Raw genomic sequence first — 25,450 nt, forward strand, 5'->3', positions numbered from 1 at the left:
TCCGGTGCATCCACACATGGCGACACTGGTGGGGAATTCAGCCCAGGAGGTGATGGACGCCATTGAAGAGAAGGGAGATGACGAGATACCGGAATGGGAGCTGGATGAGCTGCTGGCTTGGACCAACACTCTCAACTTTGAGCAGTAAGATTTTCTGCTCACTCAACAGTTGACAGGGAAAGTTTGGGACTTTGTGATGCTTGATGTTGAACTCACAAGTACGTATTTTAATATTTTGCTTTTGCCTGTGCAGCTATATGCACGAGTGGCAAACCTTAGCCCGCAGTCACTCCTCTGAGCCAAGGAAAGGTGATTATTATTATTTATTTATTGTTTACAGAAGTCTCTTTTCATGATTTGTAGTGATAGCTGCTTATTTGTACAGGAATGACTGTCGTTTATTTAACGCCTTACAGAATATGCTGTGCTGCCATCTGCTGTTCTAGTTTAGGACTAGCAAGGCACAGCGAGTCTGCTGACACTGAGCTGCTCTCATTTTATGATGCTCTCATTTTATTCAGTCTTCTGTCCCTTTGACCTTTGTTTTTTTTCTCTTGTCCTCTTCTTCCTCTTACAGATGTTCCTTCATGTCCGCCCAGGTCAGACAGTTAAAAGTTTATTCAGGTAAAACAGAATAAACAAATCTAAGATAAAACCATCCCTGCGCCAGTGTGCTAATTTGAAGCTATGCGGGTTTTAAGCTTTTCTAAAGTCATACTTTATCTGCATAATGGGAGGAACATGAATGTATCTAGGAGACTGGACACACTGGACACACATTATCTCTGGAATCAATTTATTACCAATGCAGTAATAACTGTCAAATGATTAAGTATAATCAGTGTGATTATCTTATGGTGATGTGTGTTATTACGGTAGTAGTAGCATATTTTTAGATGAATAATTTCTATGAGTCATTAGAATGAGTGTTTGAACTTCTGTGACCTGAAATCCACAGATCTCTTATTGACTCTGTGACACGAACCAGATCAAACTGATTCTGACTGGAGACGCCTGGCTGCGTCCACACAGTGGATTCATGTTTCCAACAGTTCCTCAGAGGACCCCAGGGTGTCATTTGAATGTTTTGCTCAGTCAATTATACAAATTCATACAATTTTCATACAATCGTGTGCAAAACGAGTCCTCAAAAAGTATGTGCTCTTTAATGCCTTACATAATTTAGTTGTGCATAGTGGTTCAGCTACTGCAGCTTACTGTGAGGACAAATTGGACATTTGCATGCAAACCAGGTTTTAGACATCTATTATAACATATACTGTATGTTTGCAGAATTAATAACTTCTATGCAGTTTGCAGACAAAGGTGTTACATCTAAAGTGAAACAATAACTATCTGGATCAATGGAAGACACTTCAGTTTGAATCTGAAGCATCAATTTCACTTTGTTTTGATAATGAGAGAAACAGATCAGTTAAATGATACCCTGGGATTAATCCAACCACTGTAAAAAGGAAAAAAACAAAAAAAACAATGAACACTAACAACAGAAGAGAGTCAACCAGTCCCACAAACTCTGTCTTAATAACAATGGCTTCTTTTTAAGGCTGTATCATGTGTGTTTTTTACATGAGAGGCCTCTATCGAGGTTTGTAAATGAAGCTTTGAAAGTCTGTCAACCTAGCCTACTCAATGATGTCATCACCATCAACAATATCATCTGTTTGAATGAAGGGATTTTTCTGATTAAATGAGCTGAATTTCTTTAATTTATTTATTCATTCATTTTTAATTAAATCAACTTCCCGTAATGAATAAATGTAATTTATGCTGAAGAAATTATATGGCTAAAGTTTGGGCCAAAATAAAATATAAATTGCACAATCCATATGGTGCCAAAATACATTTTGGTTACGATCAAGCTTGTTAATCATTAGACGTTATTGTAATCCTTATCTGCTCTTGTTGTTGGAATTACGGTTGTTGTGAGGTGGAAATCAGTAAACCTGAGCATCTAAGCAGATCAAACTGATGTGACCTCAGATATTGGCTCTACCAAGAGATTTGGCTTCGGGTGAGATTTGAATCTTTTGCATCGCTGTTACCCAAATCTGTCAGGCAAATGTATGATAATTTTACTGCATTTAAGCTGCTATTGACTTGACTCTTCTCACACCTGCACAGGTACAGTAAGTGGATAGACTGTTGAACTGGGCTATTGCACTTTACTTTCTCTTTATATTTTCCTAAAAGATTATCTCCACTCTCTCATCTCCCTCCTCTCTCTCCTTTACAGAATCAGCAGAAACCCGGCAGCACTGAACCACAGCAGCTGAAATGGAAAACGTGAAGACTGGAGATGCAGATGATTGGATCAAGTCTCTTATTGAAGAGTCTCACAAGGCCAAAGAGTACTCTTACTCTCCTTACAGCCAGCTCCGAGTGGGATCAGCCCTGCTAACGGAGGACGGAAAGATCTTCTCAGGTAAAACACGATCAATGCTCATATTTAAAATACTCTGAGTGTGGCAGTGGCATATACTGTAGGTGTGCATTTATCATGTTTAACCCTTTCAAACTTTAGCAAAGTGGCTTGATTTCTTTCAAAAACATGGAAGTCAGGCAAAGTGCAATAAGAGAAGAAATGACCCCAAAAATTGCAATAAATTTGTAAAAATGTACAGGAAAACCACTTGAAAATTTGTAAAATGAATAAATATAAAAGTAAGTAAATAAATAAATAAAAATAGTTTCCCCTAGATTTTTCCTTTTTTTCACCAGACATTTTTCCCTAGTTTTTTGAAAATAATTTTGTAAATCTACGTATTTTTTGCAATTTGTCAAACCTTTCACACCAAGTTGCTCATTGTCTTTTTTTCCCCATATTTTGGAGAGAAATCGCACTAATTGGCTCTGAGTTCAAAGGTTTAAATACTGTAATAGGCCTGTGAAAGCAGCACCAGAAAAAGAAATGCCACTCCAGGTCTTTAAAGGGTTATTAAACACTTTTTTTTCACATATTTTGTTGACTTTGTGGATTCTGGTGAAAAAAACAACAACAAAAGCAAAAACACAGTCTGTTAAAAAAGAAAAACTGCAAGTAATCTGCAGTCTTATACAGTAAAAACAAAGCATTTCTTTGTTTTTTGGCAGGTTGCAATGTTGAAAACGCATGCTTTTACCTGGGTCTGTGTGCAGAGAGGACTGCCATAAACAAGGCTGTTTCTGAAGGGTACAAGACATTTAAGGCCATCGCTGTTTCCAGGTATTATATAAATGCTAAATGCGTTTTTGTTATAGCTTTTAAGTGGACATGTTGAGATTGAAAAAAGATTGTTTTTTTATGATGAGATTTACAATTGTCTGATTTGAATTTAAATTTCACAAGGATAGCTGCGATATAACAGCCTATATGTGAAATTTGTTGCTAAGAGAGAGATCATCTCTATCTGCAGTGACCTGGAGGACCGGGTGATCCCGCCCTGTGGTGCCTGCCGACAGGTCATAAGAGAGGTAATGCAGCTAGAAAGATTATGCAGCATTTTTATACAACAGATATATTCTTTTATAGCAGAAATAGAAGCCCTTATTAAAAAGGCCTTTACATGACAACTTACATTTGCTTCAAACTTTGTATCTCTCTCCTCTCAGTTTGGTGATATGCCCGTTTTCATGACCAAGGTGGATGGATCCTACACCATGATGACAATGGAGGAGCTGCTTCCACTGTCATGGGGTGCTGAGTACCTGAAGAAATTGGAGATGGACCTTCCAAAAACATTGTAACATTTATTAGATGTTATCATGTATGAAGTGATGAGCCCTGTTCAGTTTTGAGTGACACAGCTTTAAATGCACGTGTACAGTACATGAACAGAAAAAAAATTGAAAATGCAAAAACCTGATGGCTACATTTTACATTTTGTTTTCAATAAAGACTTGCATCTTTAAAAGACTTTTGTATTTTTAATAAGAAAATTACAACAACAACATACGTCATCCCCCTAGGAGTGTGATATATGTCGAATGCCTGCAGGCAAATGGAGTATGTGATGGAAATCATAAATTAACGCACTCTAGTAAAACATACACTGACTTGCCAATGATGAGACATGTCAAGCAGGGAGATAATTTATACCAGAAATCAACTATACTTTGTTTTTTTATCATTATCACCATTTATTCAGTTATTTTCTACATTATTAAAACTGCTAAATGATGTCAACTCTCAGCACTTGCCTACATTCTGTTGCTGGCTGAAGTATTTACAGCTGTGTATTATAACAACACAGTACAAACGTACATTAGAAGTACACAATGTTGCGTGCAGCCCCCTAACGTAGACTGAAAAAAATATTTATTGTACAGTTTAAGAAAATGCATTTGGAAAAGAGGGGGCACCCGGATTTGAACCGGGGACCTCTTGATCTGCAGTCAAATGCTCTACCACTGAGCTATACCCCCTTACATCAACTACACTGCATCACACATATTTTACCATTGACCATAAACGGTATTTTAGTTACTGAAGGATTACAACATGTTGGAAACTGTTATATATTTAAAAGTAATGAAAACAAACCTACTAAGCACATAATATGCGGATTCATGGTACAACGGTTTCTTCAAAACCGTAAATTGGACACAGCGCCGCTCTGTACCGGATATGTCGTCATGAAAACCCGTCTAAACCGGATGTTGAAGTGTGTGCAAAAGAAAGTGGAAGAAACGGAATCATCATGGTATGGCTACAGTCTTGTCTCTCGTAATATATTCTATGAAAACTAAACGAAATTGATTATCATGGAGATATTTTCTTTTTTACTCATATGTATTTCACCAGCTTTCAGCTTTGTCATCTGTAGTTTAACCTCCTGAAATCCAGCAGTTGTGAATTTGATTAGTCACTCAAGCTAATGCTAGTTAGCTCTTAGCTATGAGGCTCCTAACCTAGCTAAAGATGCATTTAGCTTTCGGTGTTTTTAAGTAAGTTTTGCTAACTCGCTATTACCGGTTGTAAAGTGTAAATGAGTGTTGTTATTGTTTGTTACAGAATACTCGAGGACTTCGCTCTCAGTTGAAAGACAACGTCCCTGTCGCGGGATTATGTCCTCAGGGGGCTTACGGAGTGCAGGACACTCTGCGTAGCGGGTGAGACACTGACAGAAATATGATCGATCAGGTGTAACCTCATGCTTTATCGATAAACCTTCTCCTCCTGTGCTCCTGCAGACATACAGCTGTGTCTCCGGGCAAAAGATGCGTGTTTTAGCTATATTTGTGTCGCTATATAGACATAGGTACTTGTCACAACGTGAATTATCATTATTTTTTTAAAAATATTAACCCTTTTGCCTTATATTTGAGTCTTTATTCGCCTGATTTTAACAATTATAAAATAATACTATTGCCTCACTTGTGGGCAGTGTGTAACCTAAAGGGATAGTTCGGATATTTTGAAGTGGGGTTGTATGAGACACTTACACATAGTTATCGTATTACCTACAGTAGATATGAAAACACTTTTCAGTGGAGCACTAAATCCAGACTCTACTGCTGCTTCTCCTTTTTAACTGGCTAGCTAACTGATAAAAAGTGGTCGCTTTTAGTGTGAGTGTTTATATTGTATATTGTATTGTGTTGTACATATAAAAAGAGGATATCTATTTATATTGTAATGGGTTTTATTTAAAAAAAAACTGGGACTGTTGTTCGTATCATAGCGGGTTGTGTATAAAATTTGGTAAGAAAGTTTTTTGTAGAAAGGAATAAAAAAGGGTGTACTTCTTCCTACTCCTTTTCGAACATGTGATGTTTAGGTTTAAGTGGTTTTAGTCTTTGTTGAGATTAACGTGATCTTAAATTACCGTTTTACCAATGATTGAATCTTGATGACGAACATGGAAAAAAAAAAACACACAAATAAAAGCAAGCACACCTTACAGCAAGACGGTAATTTAAGATCGCTGTACACAGGAGCTGCTTGTCTACTGTTGCTTCAATCAGCAAATATGTTTGTGTTATTGTGTGATTTTGGTGTTTTAAAAGGGTTACTCTGGATTCACCAAAGTCGTACAATAGCAAAGATTGAGAGTCTCAGACTTCACTCAGAGTCTCCCTTTAAGCTGCCTGGATATCCATCACACCTGCAGTGGTAATCTAGTCTGCTTTAGAGCAAGACCAATGAATCGTTGAGGCTGATGTTAGTTTATCACAGATATAAACGTACATGTTGACCATTAAGTCAGAAAAAAATTCCCAAGACAAAAAACATAAAAATATGTTTGAGATCATTGAAAAACAGCATCACATTGTTTGTCAACTAAGGAGTTTATAAATAAACTTTAAACTTTTAATAATTTTATTTTTTTTTTTAAATAATAACTTAAAAATATTCTGCTTGTCATGTGACTGGATATTAACATCTTTGTCAATTATCTGCTTCAAAAACTCATTCAGGCTATGCGATATGGTAAATTGACATATATGCTGTTTTGCTGTGTTTGAAGTTCTTATTAACCTGTGTAACATTCAAATAACATGTGCAGAACATATTTTTATGAATACAGTTGATTAGCTTTGTGTGACAGCTTTCTCTTGTCAGGAAGAGCTGCTGTAATAGTTTTGCATTTGTGGTCATAACTTTTTATGATCACACCTTCTTGAAACCAAATTACAGGCACACAGTACTGATCCTTCACTTGCTTGTCGAATGTCTTCTTTTGCCACACAGCTTCACCAGCGTAAAGAACGAGCTCATGCCAAGCCACCCGCTGGAGCTGTCGGAGAAAAATGTGAGTAAAAAAAAATAAATGAGTCTTTTAAAAAATGAACTATAACTGTTTTGACTTATCATAGAGGGAGATTCGCAGGAGGAACTTAGAACTTGTCTCAATGAGCCAGGCAAAGCGGACTGAAAACATGCATCTGTGTAACTTTTTTATTGTAACATATTCGTAAGGATTCAACATTCATATTCATTTCTAACAGGAAAAAGGCCTTTTATATCAGGGGAACTTAAATAGAAAATATTTTGTGTGTGTTAAAAATAAAATAACCTTTACATTCATGTTGACTGTGTTAACTATTAACTCCACAACAGGTAGCCCTGTTTTATACGTCAGAGGCAGATCAGTAGCCCGGCGTCCACTTAACCGGATTTAATCTGAGCCAAAAAATGAACAAGTGAGAGTTTAATGGTGAATATCAACGTTTTTGTTTTTTTGCTGTGCAGTTCCAGCTGAACCAGGACAAGATGAACTTCTCCACGCTCAGAAACATCCAGGGTCTTCATGCTCCGCTCAAACTGCAGATGGAGTACAGGGCAGCTAGACAGGTAACACACACGATGTGTATTGTGGACACTTAACAGAATCTCCCAGTAATCCCAGTAAAACCTCCCTACTTCTGCTGCCCTCTTCCTTTGACTCCAATTCCTGTTTGATAGTTTTTACGACATTTTTCTCACTCCATAACTGTTGACGTGTGTCCCTCCTCCTTCCAGATCCAGCGTCTGCCGTTCTTACCCAGTTCAAACCTGGCTCTGGACACACTGCGAGGCAGCGACGAGTCCATCGGCTTTGAGGACATCCTCAGTGGTGAGAGCCTCGCCCCCTTTACCCAGACATCCACACAACTGTCCGGTTTGATACCTAATAACCATCGCACTGTGTTTGTGTCCTCTAGATCCAGCCCAGAGTGAAGTGATGGGCGAGCCGCACATGATGGTGGAATACAAACTGGGACTGTTGTGAAAGAAGACGGACACACACACAATACACAGCTGAACTCATAATTTAGGTTTATTATTTGTCTGCATACATTTGTTTTTTTTCGCCTCAAAAACCAAAATCACCAACTTGAGGTTCTGCAGAATTGAGTCGCTCATGTTTTGGGAGGAGAAAGGGGCGGATGGGTTGTGGGTGTGGGGGGTTATCCTGTAAAATTCAGATCTGCTTTTGTATGGTTCCAATCCGATTGGTATTTCTAATAAAACTCATAACCTTCCTCATAATGTGGGCTCATCGACAATTTATTTTAGGGATGTTGTTGAGTAACTAACTGCTATTTGGTCTATGTATTTTTTTATTTTTTAGTGAACGATCAAAAAGCATGTATGTAAGATAATACAGTTTTAAAATGCAAGCAAAGACTGAAAAGACAGAAAAGGAAATATACATATATATGCAATCAGTGAAGTAAACAGTAAGTGGTCAGTTGGGAATTGAGGCACTTAGATTTTCATAAAGATAAAGGGTTCTTTGAATTTTACAATATTAAACATATAGAATGATTGATCATTTATTTCCGTGCATGTATACAGTAGGAGATTAAACTGGTCAATTTTCAGAAACAATGAATGAAGCACAGAAAGAAAAATAAATACTGATGAAATTAGCCTGATTTTGGTAATTCTGACAGAACATTTATACCTTTTGTAAGGTTTGGCAAAATTTGCCACTGGTTATTGTATAAAGTAAACCTTACTGAATTATGTTTCCCTGCTCATTTACACGTTCAGCCATTACAGAGGACTCTAAAGGTAGAATCATTTTTTTGACCTAAAATAGACAGAAAATTGTCAACAAAAATGAGTTTTTACGGAAAATGAATTTGGCCGGGTAAGTTAGTCTGAGCGTCTCGGTAGTTAACCTCTTCATAGTTAGATGTGTGCACTCCAAATTCAGTCCGCCTCTGTTTGTAAATAACAATGGATGGAATTTGTGATTCTTCAGGTGAGATGGTTTCTGTCAGGATGCACGTGCAGAGAACTGATCTGAAGCATTTAAGAAGAAAACAAACCTCGGAAATGCACCAGGGGTGAAACGCATTACTTGTGCCACCAATTTCCAAATTTTAGCTTAAAATTAATCATAGATTCAAAAAATAAATAAAAATCTCACATTCTGAGAAATCAACATTGTTGACACTCAAAGCTCAAACCTGACATGGTTAAACTAAGTGTGTAAGTGATAATTGGGAATACACAAAAAAAAATTAATAAAAATCATTAAGTTTACTTGCTCTTCAGTATATTTTATCTTAAGTGAAAATGGAGTTAAGTTTTATGTCATTATGGGTAAAATTAGAATTAGCATTACTGTAGCTTGGCATTAAAAATAAATAATAAGAGAGACAAAAAGGGTCAAAACAAGCACACTGAGACAAAAAAAGACAAAAGAGACAAAACCACAAAAAGATGTATAACGACTACAGAGGAACGCAAACAACAGCAACAAAAAGAGGCAAAACCTCCAAATCTGTGAGTCTGTCTCGTGTGGTGGGGCCTTTTACATTTCTGCACCCAGGGGCCCATTGTTTGACAATCGCCCCCTTGATTGCACCACCCGTCCAGCACGCTGAGTATCCCAAATCAAACACACCCACGTGAAGCAACAGATGCATGCTGGGTACAGGTAAAGCCTGGATGCTGAAACATGGTGGACCCTGTGACAGTCACAGCTGTGACTGCGGGACCGCTTTTCAGCCCAAAACCTGTAGAATTTGAGGAGTACACTGGGACAGAGGCGCTAACTGGACTGGTTATAGTGGAACACAGAGAGCAAGTAGTCTGGTTACTGGTTTTGCAGTGAGAATGGTCGAGCAGAGGAGCTGAACTTGCAGCAGATTGTGGAGGACTCAGACTTCACTCAGGTGAGTAAAACAACAGCACACTTCTTCAGTGCACGCTGCTGGGTTTGCAAAAAAAAAAAACTACTCTCCGTGCTGTAAAGCGTGTGTTTGTGGGCTGTTGCTGCTGTGGAGTTTATGTTGTGTTTGCATCTTTGTTGGCTGCTTTGGAGATGTTCAATCTGCAGCCAAAGTTAGAGCTTAACCCTTCGAAACCCGGAGCGACATCACTTTTCATGTGCTGCTCTCAGACGCCTTTCACAAGCAAATTGGTGCGATTTTTTTTAAGGCAGTAAGCAGCTTGGTGAGATATTTTCTACTTTTTGAAAGAAATTAGTTGATTTGGAGTATTATTTAAAAAAAAAAAAAGCTAAAATGTCTCGGGATAAAAGAAAACAAAAGGCAAGGGAAAACTATATTCATTATAAAACCATACTTAAAAAATATTAAAGCATTATTTTTAAATTTTTAACACATTTTCAGGTAATTTCTCAGTTTTTTTTTTACTAATTATTTTATATTCGGTAATAATCTTTTTACTAAATTCTTGCGAATTCTGGGGTCATTTCTTCTTTCATTCCATTTCCTCTCATATTTTTAAAAGAAATCAAGCCATGTTGCTCAAGTTTCATGGGGTTAATTCATTTATGTGGCCTTTTGTTCATTGTTTGTGTTGTTAGTATTAATTGTCTGAGTTTTATCTGATTAATTCTTGTGATGCTATAGTGAGAACGAGAGTTGTGTATATGTAGGCATATGTAATAACCAGTTGAATGCACAGGCTGCATTAAGCCTATATTAAGGAATTTATTGGTGGTTTGGGCATAAGGCTATGCTGTGGGGGTCTTGTTGGTTTATATTGCTGAAATGTTAATGCACTGTATTTTGTAATTTAGCCTGAAGGTGCGCTTCAACGTACCCAGAGTACATTTTTACGGTCCTACTTTTTCTTAAATCTGCTTTCACTATTACTCAAGTAGTTTTACTTTTACTTGACCAAATATTTTGTTAGTAGTCTTAACATCCCCCTATATATGACAATGAAGTATGACTTGTCTCCCTCGATGCTGTTCGAGTAACATTATGTGTGAGAGCTAGTGGTGATATGTCTTTATTTTTCAATAAATCAAAGTTGACTTGCTTATGATACAAAACAATGAAGCTAAAGTAGTCAAAAGGCTAGTCAAGGTCGGCGGTGAGGGAGGGGAGAGAAGAAACGTAGAGGTTCTGTAACTCACTGTAGCAATCAATTGAAATCTCACCGCCTTCGGACCAACCGAGAGAGATGAAAGTGTGGTCACTTATTTATAATAGTACCTCCGATAATGTGTCTAAATGATGGTGTATCGACAGACATGTAGTTGCCCATAAACGAATATGGATTGTATATACATCGCTGAACAATATCAGTGGCAATACATCCCAATTTAGTGCTGTTTATAATCCCGTATTTCCTAAATAACATGAAACATCCTGGGCTGCACAGCATGCTGGGAAAATATGCTGGGTCACGTGGAAGTAGTTATGTTTAAACAACGCATATATACTGAAAAGCAGCAAGAATTTACATTTATATGAACTTTAAGCGAGTATTATATTTTCTAGACTACCGTCTAATTGCAAAAATACGATGATCCGGCTTTATTTGACGATAAAATGTCGTTTGGGACTGAATATCAAAGATGATTAAAGTGTCAAGAGAGAAATCGGTCTGCGGACAATTCACAAAGATCGTAAACTAAAGCGAGGATAACTGTTGTCAGGTTTCAACAGCTAATCATAATAGACAGCAGGTTTATACTGGGTTTGTCCAATCTACTGGACGTCTGTTAGTTGCATTTAATAAGCCATGAAGCATTAGCAGGCAGCTGCATGACGCATGCGCATGGGAACGACTTTGAAACCGGAACATGTTTTGCCAAGTGCTGTAAACTTTTAACTGCCGAGCAGTATTTTGAAGCTATATTTTACAGGTTATGTTTTTTTATTATTATTCAGGCACTTTTAGCTGCTATTTTGTTTACCGTTTTCTATTACTCTCGCACAGTTTCTGTCTCACTGAACGTGGATATGTGTTTATATGTTTTAGTTTTGAATTTGGGGTCAAATGTACTCTTATGGACAATACTTTTGTTTTATTAGTTAGATTTGACATAACACACACTTTTCATATTCAGTGAAGCTATTTACAGAATTATTCAAAACAGAATCACTTAATTAGACTGCTTTAATTATGAAAGTTTTCCCAAAAATATCACCAGAAATGATATTGACCCTTTTCCCCCTCCAGATTTAATGTCCCACATTTCAACATTTAAAAACAAAATGAAGAGGATAAAATAATACATCAAAAGACATGTAAATGACAGCATTTACTTGGCTACAGTGTATAAGTTCATAGTGGGAATAAAAGGTAGCCTAATGAAAGACAGTGTAAGTGTGTGCACTGCACGCACATAGGCGTAGATATAGGCTACAATAAACTAGTATTTTTGATATATTTTCTCAATTTTTATACTGCAGTGACAAAACCTTAAACATTCAGATACCACAGATGTCTACCATCCCTATCTGCGATCCAATCCATCCATGTTTTTCTCAAACCCACTGACTGCATCTTCCATTACTTAATGTGTTGCTTCACTGGTTTTAATGATGAACCAGTAGTGGATCCATTTCATGCAAAACTGTTTGCTGATGCAAGTCTGATGCAGCGTGTCTTTAAGGAAGCTTCAAACCCTGTGATATGATTTGTTTTGGGGAATATATGTGAAACTTCCCCAATGATTAAAAATTCATATAACATGCTCCCTTAGGGAAATGCTGATTCAGTATTTGCCGACATAAACAACTCACACTTTAAAGCTACTTTGATCACATCAGGAAACAGCCTGCAGATGCACCATAGCCAACAGAGATTATAATGTGGTTTGTGTAAGGAGCTCCTACAGCAGTGTTCTTTATAGGCTCTGTGTTTGTTGTGTTGTGTGATAATGTGATAGTTGAAAGTAAGGAGCTTGACCTAATAATGGTAAAACACAACAGTTTTTAATCTGGGGACTCAGATCAGTTTTATACTTAAAGTGCATCTGTTTTAATGCACACCATTATTACTGAATTTAACATCCACATGCACACTCTTGACATTTCTGAGTTGAATCATTTTAACAAGAGCAATGAAACGGTTGTGATTTTGATAAGCAAAGCATTCAAGGGCAACTTGATTTAGTGTATGTCCACAAAGTATAAAAGAATAGTCCTAAGCAAAGCAGCAGAGGTCCAGATATCCTGACTTTTAGTCCTTGACATGAGTTATTCCAACTCTACCTCTGTAAATGGTTAGAGGACTAAAAGTAGGAATGACATAACATCAGATTTATCCCGTTCTAGTACAAGTCAACAAGATAACAAAGATTCTGTTATGTCCAGAAAACTATATTATTAATTATTTTTAATATTATATATAAAATGATGTTACAGGAAGAAAAAAGACAAAAAATATTTCAAAAATATTTCATTATTATAATGTAAAATATTCTAGCACTTTCTTTAGGTCAATTTCCCTTTTTTTTTTGTTTTTTATTTTTAGGGGGGGCTTATTTTTGGGTAATTTTCTATAAACTTTTCTCCAATTTCTTGCTCATTTTTGGACCGTTTCTTGTTAAATGTCTCGTCGCCCTCTTGCCATGTTTTTGAATGAAATCAAGCCATTTTTCTCAAATTTAATTCATTTGTCATTCATAAGTCATTTGAGCTCATTCCCTCCAGTTTGTAACATAGACTCTCTGTTAAAATGCTGTAGTATCCAAGCCCCAAGCAAAATAAACATGGTGACATCATTTTGACATCATCAGAGTTATTTTTATAGCGCCACAGAAAACATCATACTGCTCCTGTTTTTCACAGGCTGAGCAGGAGTCATTGTTTGGAGTAAACTGGTCTTCATGTGGGGAAAAAATGGTGGATTAAATCTTAAACAGCAAGAAATGACTATAGACAATATAGAGATGTAACCACAGATCATGAAATACCAAAATTCCAGTCTTTGACCACAAGATGGCAGTATTAATCCACACTCAGCTGCTCACATTGGCTCCCAGTTCATTGTTAACCCACATTTCTGATCCAGCAACATGAGTTAAACGGGCCGTGTGTTTGTAGAAGCTCAGCTCTGGACATTTTCCCTCCGTGCCTAAGGGGACTCAGCTGAGAGCCTGGTGTCACTTTTCATACCCGGCTGGACTTACCCCGAGGCTGTTAGAGACTCATGATGCTGTCTTTGACAACAAATAACACTCCCTGTGGGTCAGCTCAGGGCAGCCGCTCACTATGAAACATACTGTAATACACTCAATCTATTTGCGCCGGCATTACCAATCCCCACTGAGTTGTCAAGTAGTACTGCAAGTACTGTAATGGAGCAAATCCTGATCATATGGCATGCGAATGCCTGAAAGTACACTTGCATATAACAGCACATTGGTCCAGTGATTTATACCGAAAGGAAATAAAAATACGTACATTATAACTTTTAAAAATAGAAGTCGTTAAGCTGAGAAGTCATTAACATCAGGATGTTTAACAACCTGTCAGTGGCGTACATTAATGAGTACAGCTTACAGACTTCTACTGAGTAATTAGAAGTAGTTTGGCGCTTGTGGGCGAGGTTTGAAATGAGAGAAGTCATCTGAGGTGATTCTGCTGAATGACTCATATTGTTTGGTTCTTATGAAACATATGAAGACATTAAAGTAATGGATGAGTGTTTAAGTAATTGTGATCAAGAGGCAGTTGTTAATCCAAAGATCTTTACCGCCTACTCATCTACGCCTACAGGATATATATGTGCACAGTAAATATCCTCACAGGGACCATTAAAGAGCCGTTTTACCTTCATTACTCTGGTTACTACGTAAATATTGAACACTAACTGTACTTCTTGAACAAAAAAAATCTTTAAAACACAGTCTGTTTAGCTGACATGGTAATATATGTTTGAGGGTATCTTTTTGTCTTGATTGTTTTGCGTCTTTCTTTGGTCGTTTTATGTCTCTTTGTGGTCATTTTCTTTGTCTTTTGTGGTTGTTTTGAGTCTCTTTGAGGGAATTTTATTGTCTTTTTTGTTGGTTTTGTGTTGCTTTGTTTTTGTTTATCCTCTTTCTGTAGTTATTTTGTCTCTTTGTGGTGGATTTTACTCTCCTCCTGGTCAGTACAGGATAATTCGAGTGCAGTGACAGTTGAAGGTGAGGGAGAGGGAACCCCACTTTACGCTGTGGGCCCCTGAACTTGTGTATGGTGGGCCTGTTCAGAAATCCTTCTGTTGACATGCTTTCTTCAAACCATTTTGGCCATAATTTTTTTGCTTACATTTTTTTGGTGATATTTAATGGAAGTATTTTGGGCGATTTATTATTATTATTAATATTATTTCATTTCTGGTCATTTTTTGAAGAAAAAAAAACACGGAAAATGACTTTTCCGTGTTTTTCATGACCGTACAAACCTTGGTATTCACCAACTAACTTGTAGGTCCCATAGTGGACACTGATCACTCTGAGTATATTTTTATGAGCATCCTTCTCATCCTGTCACACATCGCCCCTGCTGTGAAAATGAAGAGCAGAAGTTAAGACATAGTTATGATGAAGTTATGGAGATATATTTATTGGAGAGATTTCGATTGAAACGCATTGTTCCGAGGGTAAAAATAAACCTTGTTTTGGTGTTTGGAGGCTATCTTTTGTTGAGAGATTTCCCACACACTGCCACTCTGATTTAGCTATTGTTCCAGGGGCACTGTTCACTGAGCTGTGGTGCTATTTTTAAATCCCAGTTAGTAAACCAACACACTCTCAGCTTGACTTTCGTTTCACATCTCAGCTTTGGTGGCCTTTTTTTCCTCGAACACTCGTCAAACAATGCCTTCTAACCCAAAGCAAACTCTTCCACCTCTTTCCAGCTTCAGCTGACACATTACATGTAGTTTAATTTCCACCCCAGACTCAGGTCCTTGCCATCATGAGTGAGTGCGCATGCTAGCAGACACCGTGAGGATGTCACGCATTAGGCGGGACACCGACTTGTCTCGCTGAAGTGCTCCTTCTCCTCTAGCTGTGTGGTAATTGCTCCACAAATCACAATGACTGCCGGAGGAAGTGGAGAGACAGCGGGCCTCACCGACACTCACCATTTGGAGCTGGGTTGCCATGGCCACAGATGCTCTTCAGCTTCCTGGGAATAAGATTAGTCTTAATTAATGCTAACGATCAGCCGACACGCATGCATTTCACTCGATACAGCCACGCGAACGCACACACATTCTTTTTCTCCCTAACAGTTCATCTATACCCTCCTTTATAATTAAAATATACTTCCAATGCAGAAAAAAAATCATTTACATCTATAGGAAATAGTCATCATCCTCTTTTTTTAAATTTACAACGACATGCCAGTTCAGTCCAGTGTAACAAACAACAATCAAATGTTTTTTCCAACTGTCTTGTTTCACAAAGACTTGAACTCACACTCTGTACCCTACTTTAAATAGCTGTTGATTGGAGCTGTTGCACCAGAATGGCTGCGTTCCTGCGGAGCCTCAGTGGGTGGTAGATGCTATTCTCCACGCTGGCTCTCTCGGCCTCTTTATTGATGGCCTGCGCCTCAGCAGCACCCACTGACAGGAAAACTGGAGGCTTTTTTCCTCCTCTTGTAGGCAATTTGATCATATAAAAAGCTGCTTGAGTTGACTATTTCCAACGCCTGAAATCGAAGTGTCAATAAGCAGAAAAACAAAGGTCACAGTGCAAAATGCTTGGTAATGAGAATGTTGTTTCGAGGCATATACAATATGCGCGGTCAACATGGACAACTTCCTGCCTTCCTTTCGTGGGATTTTGACTGATGGTGCGCAGCCTAACATCAATTTGTCATGGGTGGTAAACTCTCCCTCCTCTCTCTCTCCATCGCTCCCTCTTAGTGGGTGGTAGACGTCTCTCCATCAATCGCAGTGCAGTAACACAATTTGAACCTGCGTCCCACACCTTGTAAAGGACAGCCCCCCCTCCCTCCTTCTATCATCAAATGCCAGACACCCTCACAGCCTTGCTTTGGCTTCCACGCTGCTTCCGTCTGCTGCTTTGGCCACATCTCGCAGATGGATAAAATGTCATGCTATTCGTCTCTCACCTGCTCCTTCTTTTCTTGTCTTCTTTTCTTTCTTTCTCGTCAAATGTCAGTTCAAGTCAGAAAGGTCCTATCTTGTGCAGAGCGGGTCGAAAACGGATCGAGACCAACTCAAAACCAACAGAGGAAGTTTCTGACTACAATGGTGCCTAACGAAGTGACTAAAATATATTTGATTAAATAGAGTCGAGGGTTAGCTGACTGCCAAAGTAAGCTGGTGAGATAACTTCAGCTCAAGCTAAAATTAAACTTGCTAACAGGTAACTAAAGTTATCCAATAAATTTAGTGGGTTAAAAAGTACAATGTTTGCCTCCAAAATACTGTGGAAGTATGAAGCTCCAAGAAATGGAAATACTCAAGTAAAATATGGCAAACTTGTATGTAAATACAGTGCTGAAGTAAATGTACTTAGTTACACTGGTGGTATAAGCACCAAAGCTCCCATGCCATGCAAATGTCTAAACAGGGTATGATAAGTATAAGAAACCTGCCACTCAAAAGAGAGACATCGATCTAATCATTTAATTTTCACTGGTGGTTTTAAAAAAAAATGAAATTCAATTAGATGATTTTAATAAAATTCTTGAATGAAAAAAATAATGCTTGAAAGTCCTTGAATTTCATTTTGTAATGTCTGTATGAACCCTGTACAAAATTACCTCAATTAGCAGTGTTTCCCATTCCATTATATTGACCCCCCCCACCCCTTTGCATGGACAAAACATAAACTAAAGCCCATGTTTTGTGAGCCTCTAAAACCCGGCTCATCTTACATCGTTTCATAAAATCTTTCTTAAATATGACAGTTTCTCTGTCACATTATATAACATGCAAACCATTTTCAGTAGTGCTATAAAGTCTTGTTTATTCATCATGACAGATATTGCTCTGCTTCACTCGCTGACACTAGAAAACGAGGCACGTGAGCGTGTGCCACATGCAAAAGTGTCCTTTTAATAAAATATATACACAGACATTCATTCGGGGCAGCAGTAGTGCGATGACTGCGGTGCTTTTTTAAAGCACGCCGCCTGACTGTAAGCCTTCGTATAAAACACAGTGAGGAGATGAATAACCCAACATGAATCTCTGTGACACTGGAGGATGTTCCTATTCTTATCGAATGTTGTCTTTTTAATGAGATGGAGAAGGGAGCTGCTTTGCCTAATGTTATGTGCTGATCCATCTTTATCAAGCACGACATCGAGAGCCACGCCGGCATCCTCCACGACTGAACCACTGCCAATAAAACCAATCAGAGCGTGGAGAGACCCCCCTCCGGCAGCCGAAAGATGGTGGGAGGCGGAGAAAAGACAGGAGGGAGAAAGAGGGAGAGCAGAATCACAGAGAGAGGCATAGAGGGGAGGAGGAGGGGTGAAATGAGGGAGCGGAGGAGGAATAAAAAAGTCTTTAAGTCACACTCCATGATGCCTCTCAAGGACACAAGGAGATTTCCTCCGAGGCACAGCACTTGTTTGGAGAAACTTCTCACTTTATTCTCTTTACTACCCACCTCACATAAACGCAGCTCAGCAAATCACTATGAAGCACGATCAGTCGAACACGGAGGGGAGAAAAAAATTGCTGTTGCATACGTTAAAAACACCCGTCTTTGATATATTGCGTTTTGTCGGGAGCGTGTTCAGTTTTGAGGAAGTTTAATGGCTCACCCGGGGGCCTTTGTAGATTTTAATGTCTTAACATTTTAAAATTCAAGGCAACGTTATTTTGATCTGTATGGATTTTCTAAGGCAGATAAAGTCTTTGAACTCAACATTTTAATACCAAAGCCTTTTCTGTTTAAAATTTATTTAACTTAACTATCGTAAAAACAGCACGCTCTAAAATAAACCAAGTTATCTCAACCCTACCCTTCATATTTTGATGCTTGGGCGTAAGCCCCTGGTGTTATTATAAAGATGTCGGGGGTAGCCTTTTGGGTGGAATTTCAACACAGAAGGGGTTGGCGGTAAGTCATGTTAGTCAAATCAGTCACCAATAGGGCCAGTCACAGTTGTCTTTTGTCTTATAATAACTCAACATAGTTTTTTAGTTTAACATGCGACATGACCATTGGTCTCCTGGGTGAAAGTCTTGTGCTTTTTGGACCCATCTGCCTTTCATCCACCCTTGGGCTTTTGTTCTCTTCAATCCATCCATTGCTCTGAACATCTGATAATGACACAGATAGGTTTACGTTGGACATTGTTAAAAGCCCGGTGCATCTCATACAGATGCTAAAGGGTGCAGTTTGGGCAGTGTCCCCGGTGTTAATATAATGATGCAAAGGACACTGCCCTCAGTGTATTTTGACACCCTGGAAGTGAGACCAGGCTGCGTTTTATCAGTTATACCATATACACATAGATAAGAGGTTTTCAGAGTCTGACTCTGTGAACTGTGTTTCTGAAATTGTGGATTCCTGTGAGAGTTGACTATAGAACCAACATTTTTTAGATCGCAGCAGGAGATATACACCTGGCCCCCCTCCCTGGGCTCCCCTCTGCTATCTGTCCTCCTGACAGAGTCTGAAGGACAGAGAGCAGTCCCCAGACTTCACGGGGAAGTCTGTTTGCAAGGAAGAACTTTTATCACAGTCAGTACACAGTCCCACAACCTCCCTGCAGGATTTCACATTAACTTGGTTCACCTTATATGCATCTGCAGAACTGTTCGAATTCTTTCACAGGTCATTCAGTCACATATGTACAAGAAGAATAAGTTCATAAAAAATATTTACGGGAATATAATAGGGCTGTCAGTGTTAAGGCTTTAATCTCCATGTAATTAATGTTTTTTTTTTTTTTTTTTTAAATCCTGTTAATCGTGGGAGATCATAGACGACAGTTCTGTCTTTAAGAGGCCGTACTGGGCTGAGTTTAAAGCCAGTGGTGATACTGGTGTCATATGAAACTTAGGAAACCACTAAGTGACGCTCCAAAGTTAGCCTGGATGTATAAATGCCTAAATATGGTCTCCTTGCTGGACAGGAGCTTCTTGATAAAAGGATTTTCCTTTCAGAACTGTCACTGTTTTAGCTTTTATTGCCTTTTTCTTTTGCAATTGCACTCTGCAGGTTTATTCAACATCACTTACTCTTCACCTGGCTTTTTGTCACATTTTAAATCTGACTCTTTAAGTCTAGCACCTCTAAGTCAGAGTTTGTTTGTGGTCTATCTGTGAGACGACCCAACATCAGTGTGCTCATGTAAGGGTTAAATCATGACTCCCGCATGCTCTTGGCCATTACATTGAACTGGATAGTCTTTTCTTCCAGCATCTGTTCTGAGTGTCTCAGCCTTGTCAAGTGTTTAGAACCATGTATTAACCCACTCTACATACTAATCAGTATGTACTGCACTCAGTGAACTTAGGAGATGATTCATCAGTATATGATTACCAGAAGATTGCAATATATTCATAACATGAGTCACCTTTAACTACAATGATTCCTGCTCACATACCGTAGATGGTTTATAATAGTAAGATTATCTAACTCCCCTCGCTCAGCTGTTAATACATTAGATTATAATTGCCCCGGAGGAATAAATCCCAAATGTGTTCCTTATCAGCTCATAAAAATATGCAAATAAAAATCAAGAGGACACAAAATTATTCGTATTAATATCTTTCTTTGAACATTTGTAATGTAAATGTAATCAGGAGATTTTTTGTTGTGGAAACTAGAAAAAACAACAACTATTTAACAATGTTACATGCACCTGGAGACATGGCTGCAGAATAAAAACAATGTGTAGACTCATACAGAAGTTATCCCTATCAATTATCACTTATGACCCCCCCCAGAGGTGTGTGGCGGTGTATTCTACAGAGAATGATTTTGCTGTGTTTGGGATGTTCCTGGGCACAGCACGTAAGTGAGGTCAGGATTTGGTAGCGCCCAGGTGCGAGATTGTAAGCACGCATCCCACAGGCAGATATAAAATTGTGGACAAAGTGCCAAAGAAACCCCCACAAATATTGCTAATCTGGCTTGTTTACAGACAGTAGCCGACATTGCCTTCATAATATACTGTACCTTTAGTATAAGTTTTTAGCTTCTTTTAAACATTTTAATGTATGTAAACCACTTTGAAACTGCATTTTGTATGAATTATACATTTTCCTTACCTTTCCTTAAAAAGCAAAAAAATATTGAAGGCTCTTGACAGACAAGTTTGTTTTTCAAGTCAGTAAATCCCCACTTTAATGGATGTAGTGCTATATTGTCAAAGCATGCAGTATTTTGACCCTCACACGGCATTAGCAACTTGGCTTTTACTGCAAATTCTGGACAGTGGTGGGTTTGTGTGTGTTTCTTTAACTGGGCTTATCAGGAGGGTGTTGGCAGCTCTGGTGAACAGCTCAGCTCCAAGTGTATGGAGCCTTCACTGATTACAGACTGATTAACACTGATATTAGCGTCAGCTCCTTTATTAAAAAGTGCCTTTTAATATGCATGCCAAGAGAGCAGCACTTTCCTTAATTTCATTGATTGCCTTTAATATGTGCGAATAAAAGTCAGTGACGAGGAGAGTTGATGGGGTGAACACGAGCAGCCTGGTCTGACTCCCAGGGTGGCAAAAAATGTTGCTTGGGCAGTTTCCGATGTGGACACAATGCACCCTTTAGTGTCTTTATTAGATGCACTTGGCTTTCAACCAACTCCAATGTAAATCCAATTGTGTCATTATTAGGTCAAAACCACTGACATAGCAAAGGAAGTCTACTTAGGAGAGGTGGATGGGTCCAACAAGCACAGGACTTTTACCCAGGAGAGAGGTGTTTGTGTCATATGAAACTAAGTCAGTGTTGACCTATTATATCAGGCGAGTCAGTTGTTAGTTACATGAGTCGACTGACATGAATAGCGTCAACTACAATGCGCATTTCAATACCCATACTACCATGCAATGGCAGAAAAATTTTAGTATGTTAAAATACATAGTATGCTAAAAGCAATATGCAATAATGCCAAGATGTTTTGCGACATCTAGTCAGATTTTGCAGTATGCAAGCCAACATGCTTTTTTGGCTAGTCTGACACCACAATCCTCTGTGCAACAGAAGATCTGTCAGTTCGACTGAACCACAAACAGATGACAGCTGACAGAAGGTGCAGTGATGGATGACAGTGCATTCAAGTGACTGTTGACCACTCAAATGGTTATAATAGGAATATTAATTTAATTTAATATTAAGTGAACAAAATAATCATTAAGATTACAAAAAACCAAACAATTATAGAGAAATGCATATGTAAGCTAATTTTAGTAATATAAAATGTTCGAATCCACAATGTATGCAGTTATAACTTAAGGGTTAGACTGGCTTACATACATTGCAAACTATCAACAGCAGAGGTTTCCTGGTCGAGCTCTGTATCTGGTGAGCTCCACAAACAGAAGATAAACAAAGATGTCTACATTTGTTCTAAGGTAGGACAACATAATGAGAGCAAAATTTGCTGCAAAGTCACGAATATTTATGACCTTACACATTTTGTGGGCAACATTATGTATAACGTCACCTTGGAGCAAACTTTGTCAGGTGATGTTAGCTTAAGTTAGCTAATAGCTGCTAATTTATGGCCAACTTTAGCTTTGTAACATTAGCTCATCATGTCTGTTCAAATTAGTGTTAATATTTTGCTCTTTGACGATGAGACATTAGTATTTACTGTAGCAAAAGGTTGTAGTTAAAGCCCACCCAAATGAAAACCATAATTGTTAACTCAGCTGTAATGTTACAAAGAAAGCAACACTTACACCACAGCATAGTGAAGACCCTTTTGATGGCTTTTGTGTGAAATAAGGAGCCTCTGTCCCCAAAAGTTATCTATAGCATCTTTGGGTAGCCTATGTCTTTGACACTGACAGCCTCCATTGTTAGTTTAGGCAGCGCTTGTTGTTTGTCTGAGTGAGCTAAGGTATCGGGACTTAGTGATAGGTTGATTATCGTAACATGGAATTAAGAGATTATAATTTAGAAAAATAGGTTGGCCTACAGTATATGCATTTTCAAAAACATACACACAACTACTACTTTTAATAAATAGATGAATTAATTATCAATTTATCTTTTAATACCGCCAATAATCATGAACTACACTTAAGAGGGGTTATAATATAAAAGCACAACATGCTTCTCTACAAATATGTTGCAGCAACTGGTGAGAATCTGAATGCCTGTTACCAAACTCTCACCCAGCATACACGCTGAATTATTGTTCAAAATCTGACAGCCAATTGCCGGCAAAAGTTCAGTTGAGGTAAACTTCTCGGTTGACAGGCTTGACATCGACTGCCGTTTCCCCCAGTCCCTCGGCTCTGTAGGAAATTAATGAACTTCCTGCGAATTGTTGATCGTGTTTCTCTCGGTGCAAATGCACAGCTAGGGTTTAATGATTTGTCACTCCTGTTTGAATCAATGCTGCTTCTGCATCCTTGCCCCGTACTTCAGATTTGTTGTGTTGCCCTGTGTGTCTCCAGCATGTAGTGATCTCTCTTTCCTCCTCTGTTCGTTTCTGCTCCTCACAGGTATGGTTTCTGTGTTTGTCCCTCTTTGGCTAGCTGTGGGTGGTGAGCTGTTGTTCTTATCACATTGTTGCTCTGAAGTGTCCCCAAAATTCACCTTCTCTCCAGGCCCTGTACGTCCAGATCCATTTGTATACCAGCCCACACTGTGGGGAGCTCGGTCAATTCTTTTAATTTTGTCTCCTTCAGGCTTCTGTCAGTCCATCACTCATTCTAATTACTGTTTGACGCTGGTGTTTAACAGTCAAAACAATGCTGTTACTAATGTTTCTGACAGACTATATATCAATACATCTATGACAAGGTACTTATTATTATGTTACGTTAACAATACTGATTTTACACAGCTGATTTGCTTGTCAACATGAGCCTTTTTCATTAGCGTCACTCATCCTTGTGTGCGACACCTTTAACAACCCCCTGTATCTGACACTCTCAACATCTATTAAGGGAACAATCTGCCATTTCTGATGACGCCACGTGTGAAAATATACCCCAGCATGCAAGCTGAGGAGGTGAGGAAGGGAGGGGAGATCGACCCCCTACTGTACACTTTAGTGATTCACGTCTGCTGTTGCCCTGACCTTTTATGCAAATGTGTAATTAACTCATCAAAGACGTCAATAACAACATTTTGAGTCAGTGTATCAGTACATCAAATCTGGCTGAGCTGGAGAGTGAAAAAAAGTCTAAATGAAAAGGGGAAAGGAATGAGCCAGCATGTTGGAAATGCCAGCATGTTCCTGTATCTGCGGAGGCGAAAAGTTTAACTACGGGGCTGATTTGATTATTGCAATTCCTTGAGCGCAAGTCTTAGTCAGGGATCAATCATCTTGAGCACAGTCGGGCCGCCACACTCTGGCGTGGTATAGTATTAGTAGATTTAAAACCATGGTTACAGCTGGAGCTGATAATCCTGTCTTAATTCAGTATGATATCATTAACAATTCAAATGACCGCTGTGCCTTTAGTAGACAAAGTGTTTGCTGCATTAGTCACAGAAGCTGAAGTAGTGTATTGATGTCACATTATTACAAGCAGAAGTTTTAGTAGCAGTGGTACCAGCAGTAGTAGTAATAGTGTTTCCTTAGGGATTGTCTTCAGGCCAACCCGAAAGCTAACTTTGCCTTGGATCCATTGTCAAAAAGCCTATGGGATTTTTCCATTGGATTTTGGATTACTGCAGAAAATAAGCTCTGTGGTAAACAAACAATCAGATTTTTGAGGCCTAAATGTAATTACCAGAAGTATTATATCTCCTTTAGCCATTTGTTAGCAACTGTCTTTGTAAAGACACATAAAAGCTTAAAAGTTCACACAGGGGTTTATACTTATGTCGTAGAACAAAAGTAGGCTCTTAAGCTTGTGTTAACCACAGACCTTAATTAAGGCGTTTTAACCAAAAAGCCATTCATAAAACCCACTGACTTTGAGGCGAGGGAATCAGAGTTTCTAAAAGGCTGATGAATTTCTGGGTTTTAGGACTCGTTACCAGGGTTCTCTATAGCAGTGGTAGCTTTGTTATGAGCAGTAAAAGTAGTAGTAGTCAGGCTGGAGTAACCCTTCAATGGTTTCTGGGATAGTGATCATTTAGAACTTGTTTACACACAAATGTTCAATCAACACTACACTAAATCGAAAATGTGAGTTAATCTTTAAGTCTCTTCTGTAGTGGAATTAACATCATATTATGCGTAGTTTTATCGTGATGATGGAGACATAACAAACTATGCTTTTCAATCTTTGTAATAATATTCATTAATTGTGAAAAATAACAAAAACACTTGATGTTAGGGTTGATGCCTTGTACCTAAACAAATATATGTTTTATACTTTATAAGTATATAGTAGTTGCATTGTTTTGAATCTGCTTTCAGCTTGTAATACGTCATCCTTTGTTGAAGAGCATCTTTGTCAAAGAGGAGCCTCAATGTTGCTTCTTTTTTATGCATTTTTTGACAGATTGCAACCTTTGCCTTTAAGGTCGTTTACTGTTCCAGATTTTGGGAGGTATTATTGCATCTGTAAGTCATGTACTAGCAGCTCTCACTCCTCTGCTACTTTGATGTTTTTATTAAAGGAGACAAAACCACGTTATAAATATCAAGGGGGGTGTGCCACTTGTGGCCCCCAATATGTG

At 38.4% G+C, this 25,450-nt stretch overlaps 2 protein-coding genes and 1 non-coding gene across 3 annotated transcripts; 2 read left to right on the forward strand and 1 right to left on the reverse strand.

Moving 5' to 3' along the window:
• The first annotated feature begins 7 nt into the window (after positions 1–7).
• LOC121960507 (cytidine deaminase-like) lies at positions 8–3,747 on the forward strand. Its single transcript, XM_042510238.1, has 7 exons — positions 8–144; positions 254–309; positions 578–624; positions 2,258–2,446; positions 3,115–3,226; positions 3,417–3,474; positions 3,613–3,747. Exons 4-7 carry the CDS (start codon positions 2,299–2,301, stop codon positions 3,745–3,747), a joined length of 453 nt encoding a protein of 150 aa, XP_042366172.1. The 5' UTR covers positions 8–144; positions 254–309; positions 578–624; positions 2,258–2,298.
• Positions 3,748–4,353: 606 nt separating this feature from the next.
• Positions 4,354–4,425, reverse strand: trnac-gca. Its single transcript has one exon. It is a non-coding gene; the product is annotated as a tRNA-Cys (tRNA).
• A 222-nt stretch (positions 4,426–4,647) lies between these two features.
• On the forward strand, positions 4,648–7,975 carry LOC121960506 (proteasome maturation protein). Its single transcript, XM_042510237.1, has 6 exons — positions 4,648–4,703; positions 5,015–5,112; positions 6,695–6,755; positions 7,196–7,297; positions 7,466–7,559; positions 7,648–7,975. Exons 1-6 carry the CDS (start codon positions 4,701–4,703, stop codon positions 7,713–7,715), a joined length of 426 nt encoding a protein of 141 aa, XP_042366171.1. The 5' UTR covers positions 4,648–4,700; the 3' UTR covers positions 7,716–7,975.
• The last annotated feature ends 17,475 nt before the right edge of the window (positions 7,976–25,450 follow it).

Source organism: Plectropomus leopardus, chromosome 21 (assembly GCF_008729295.1).
Source record: "Plectropomus leopardus isolate mb chromosome 21, YSFRI_Pleo_2.0, whole genome shotgun sequence".
In the NCBI taxonomy this organism is placed as follows: domain Eukaryota; kingdom Metazoa; phylum Chordata; class Actinopteri; order Perciformes; family Serranidae; genus Plectropomus; species Plectropomus leopardus.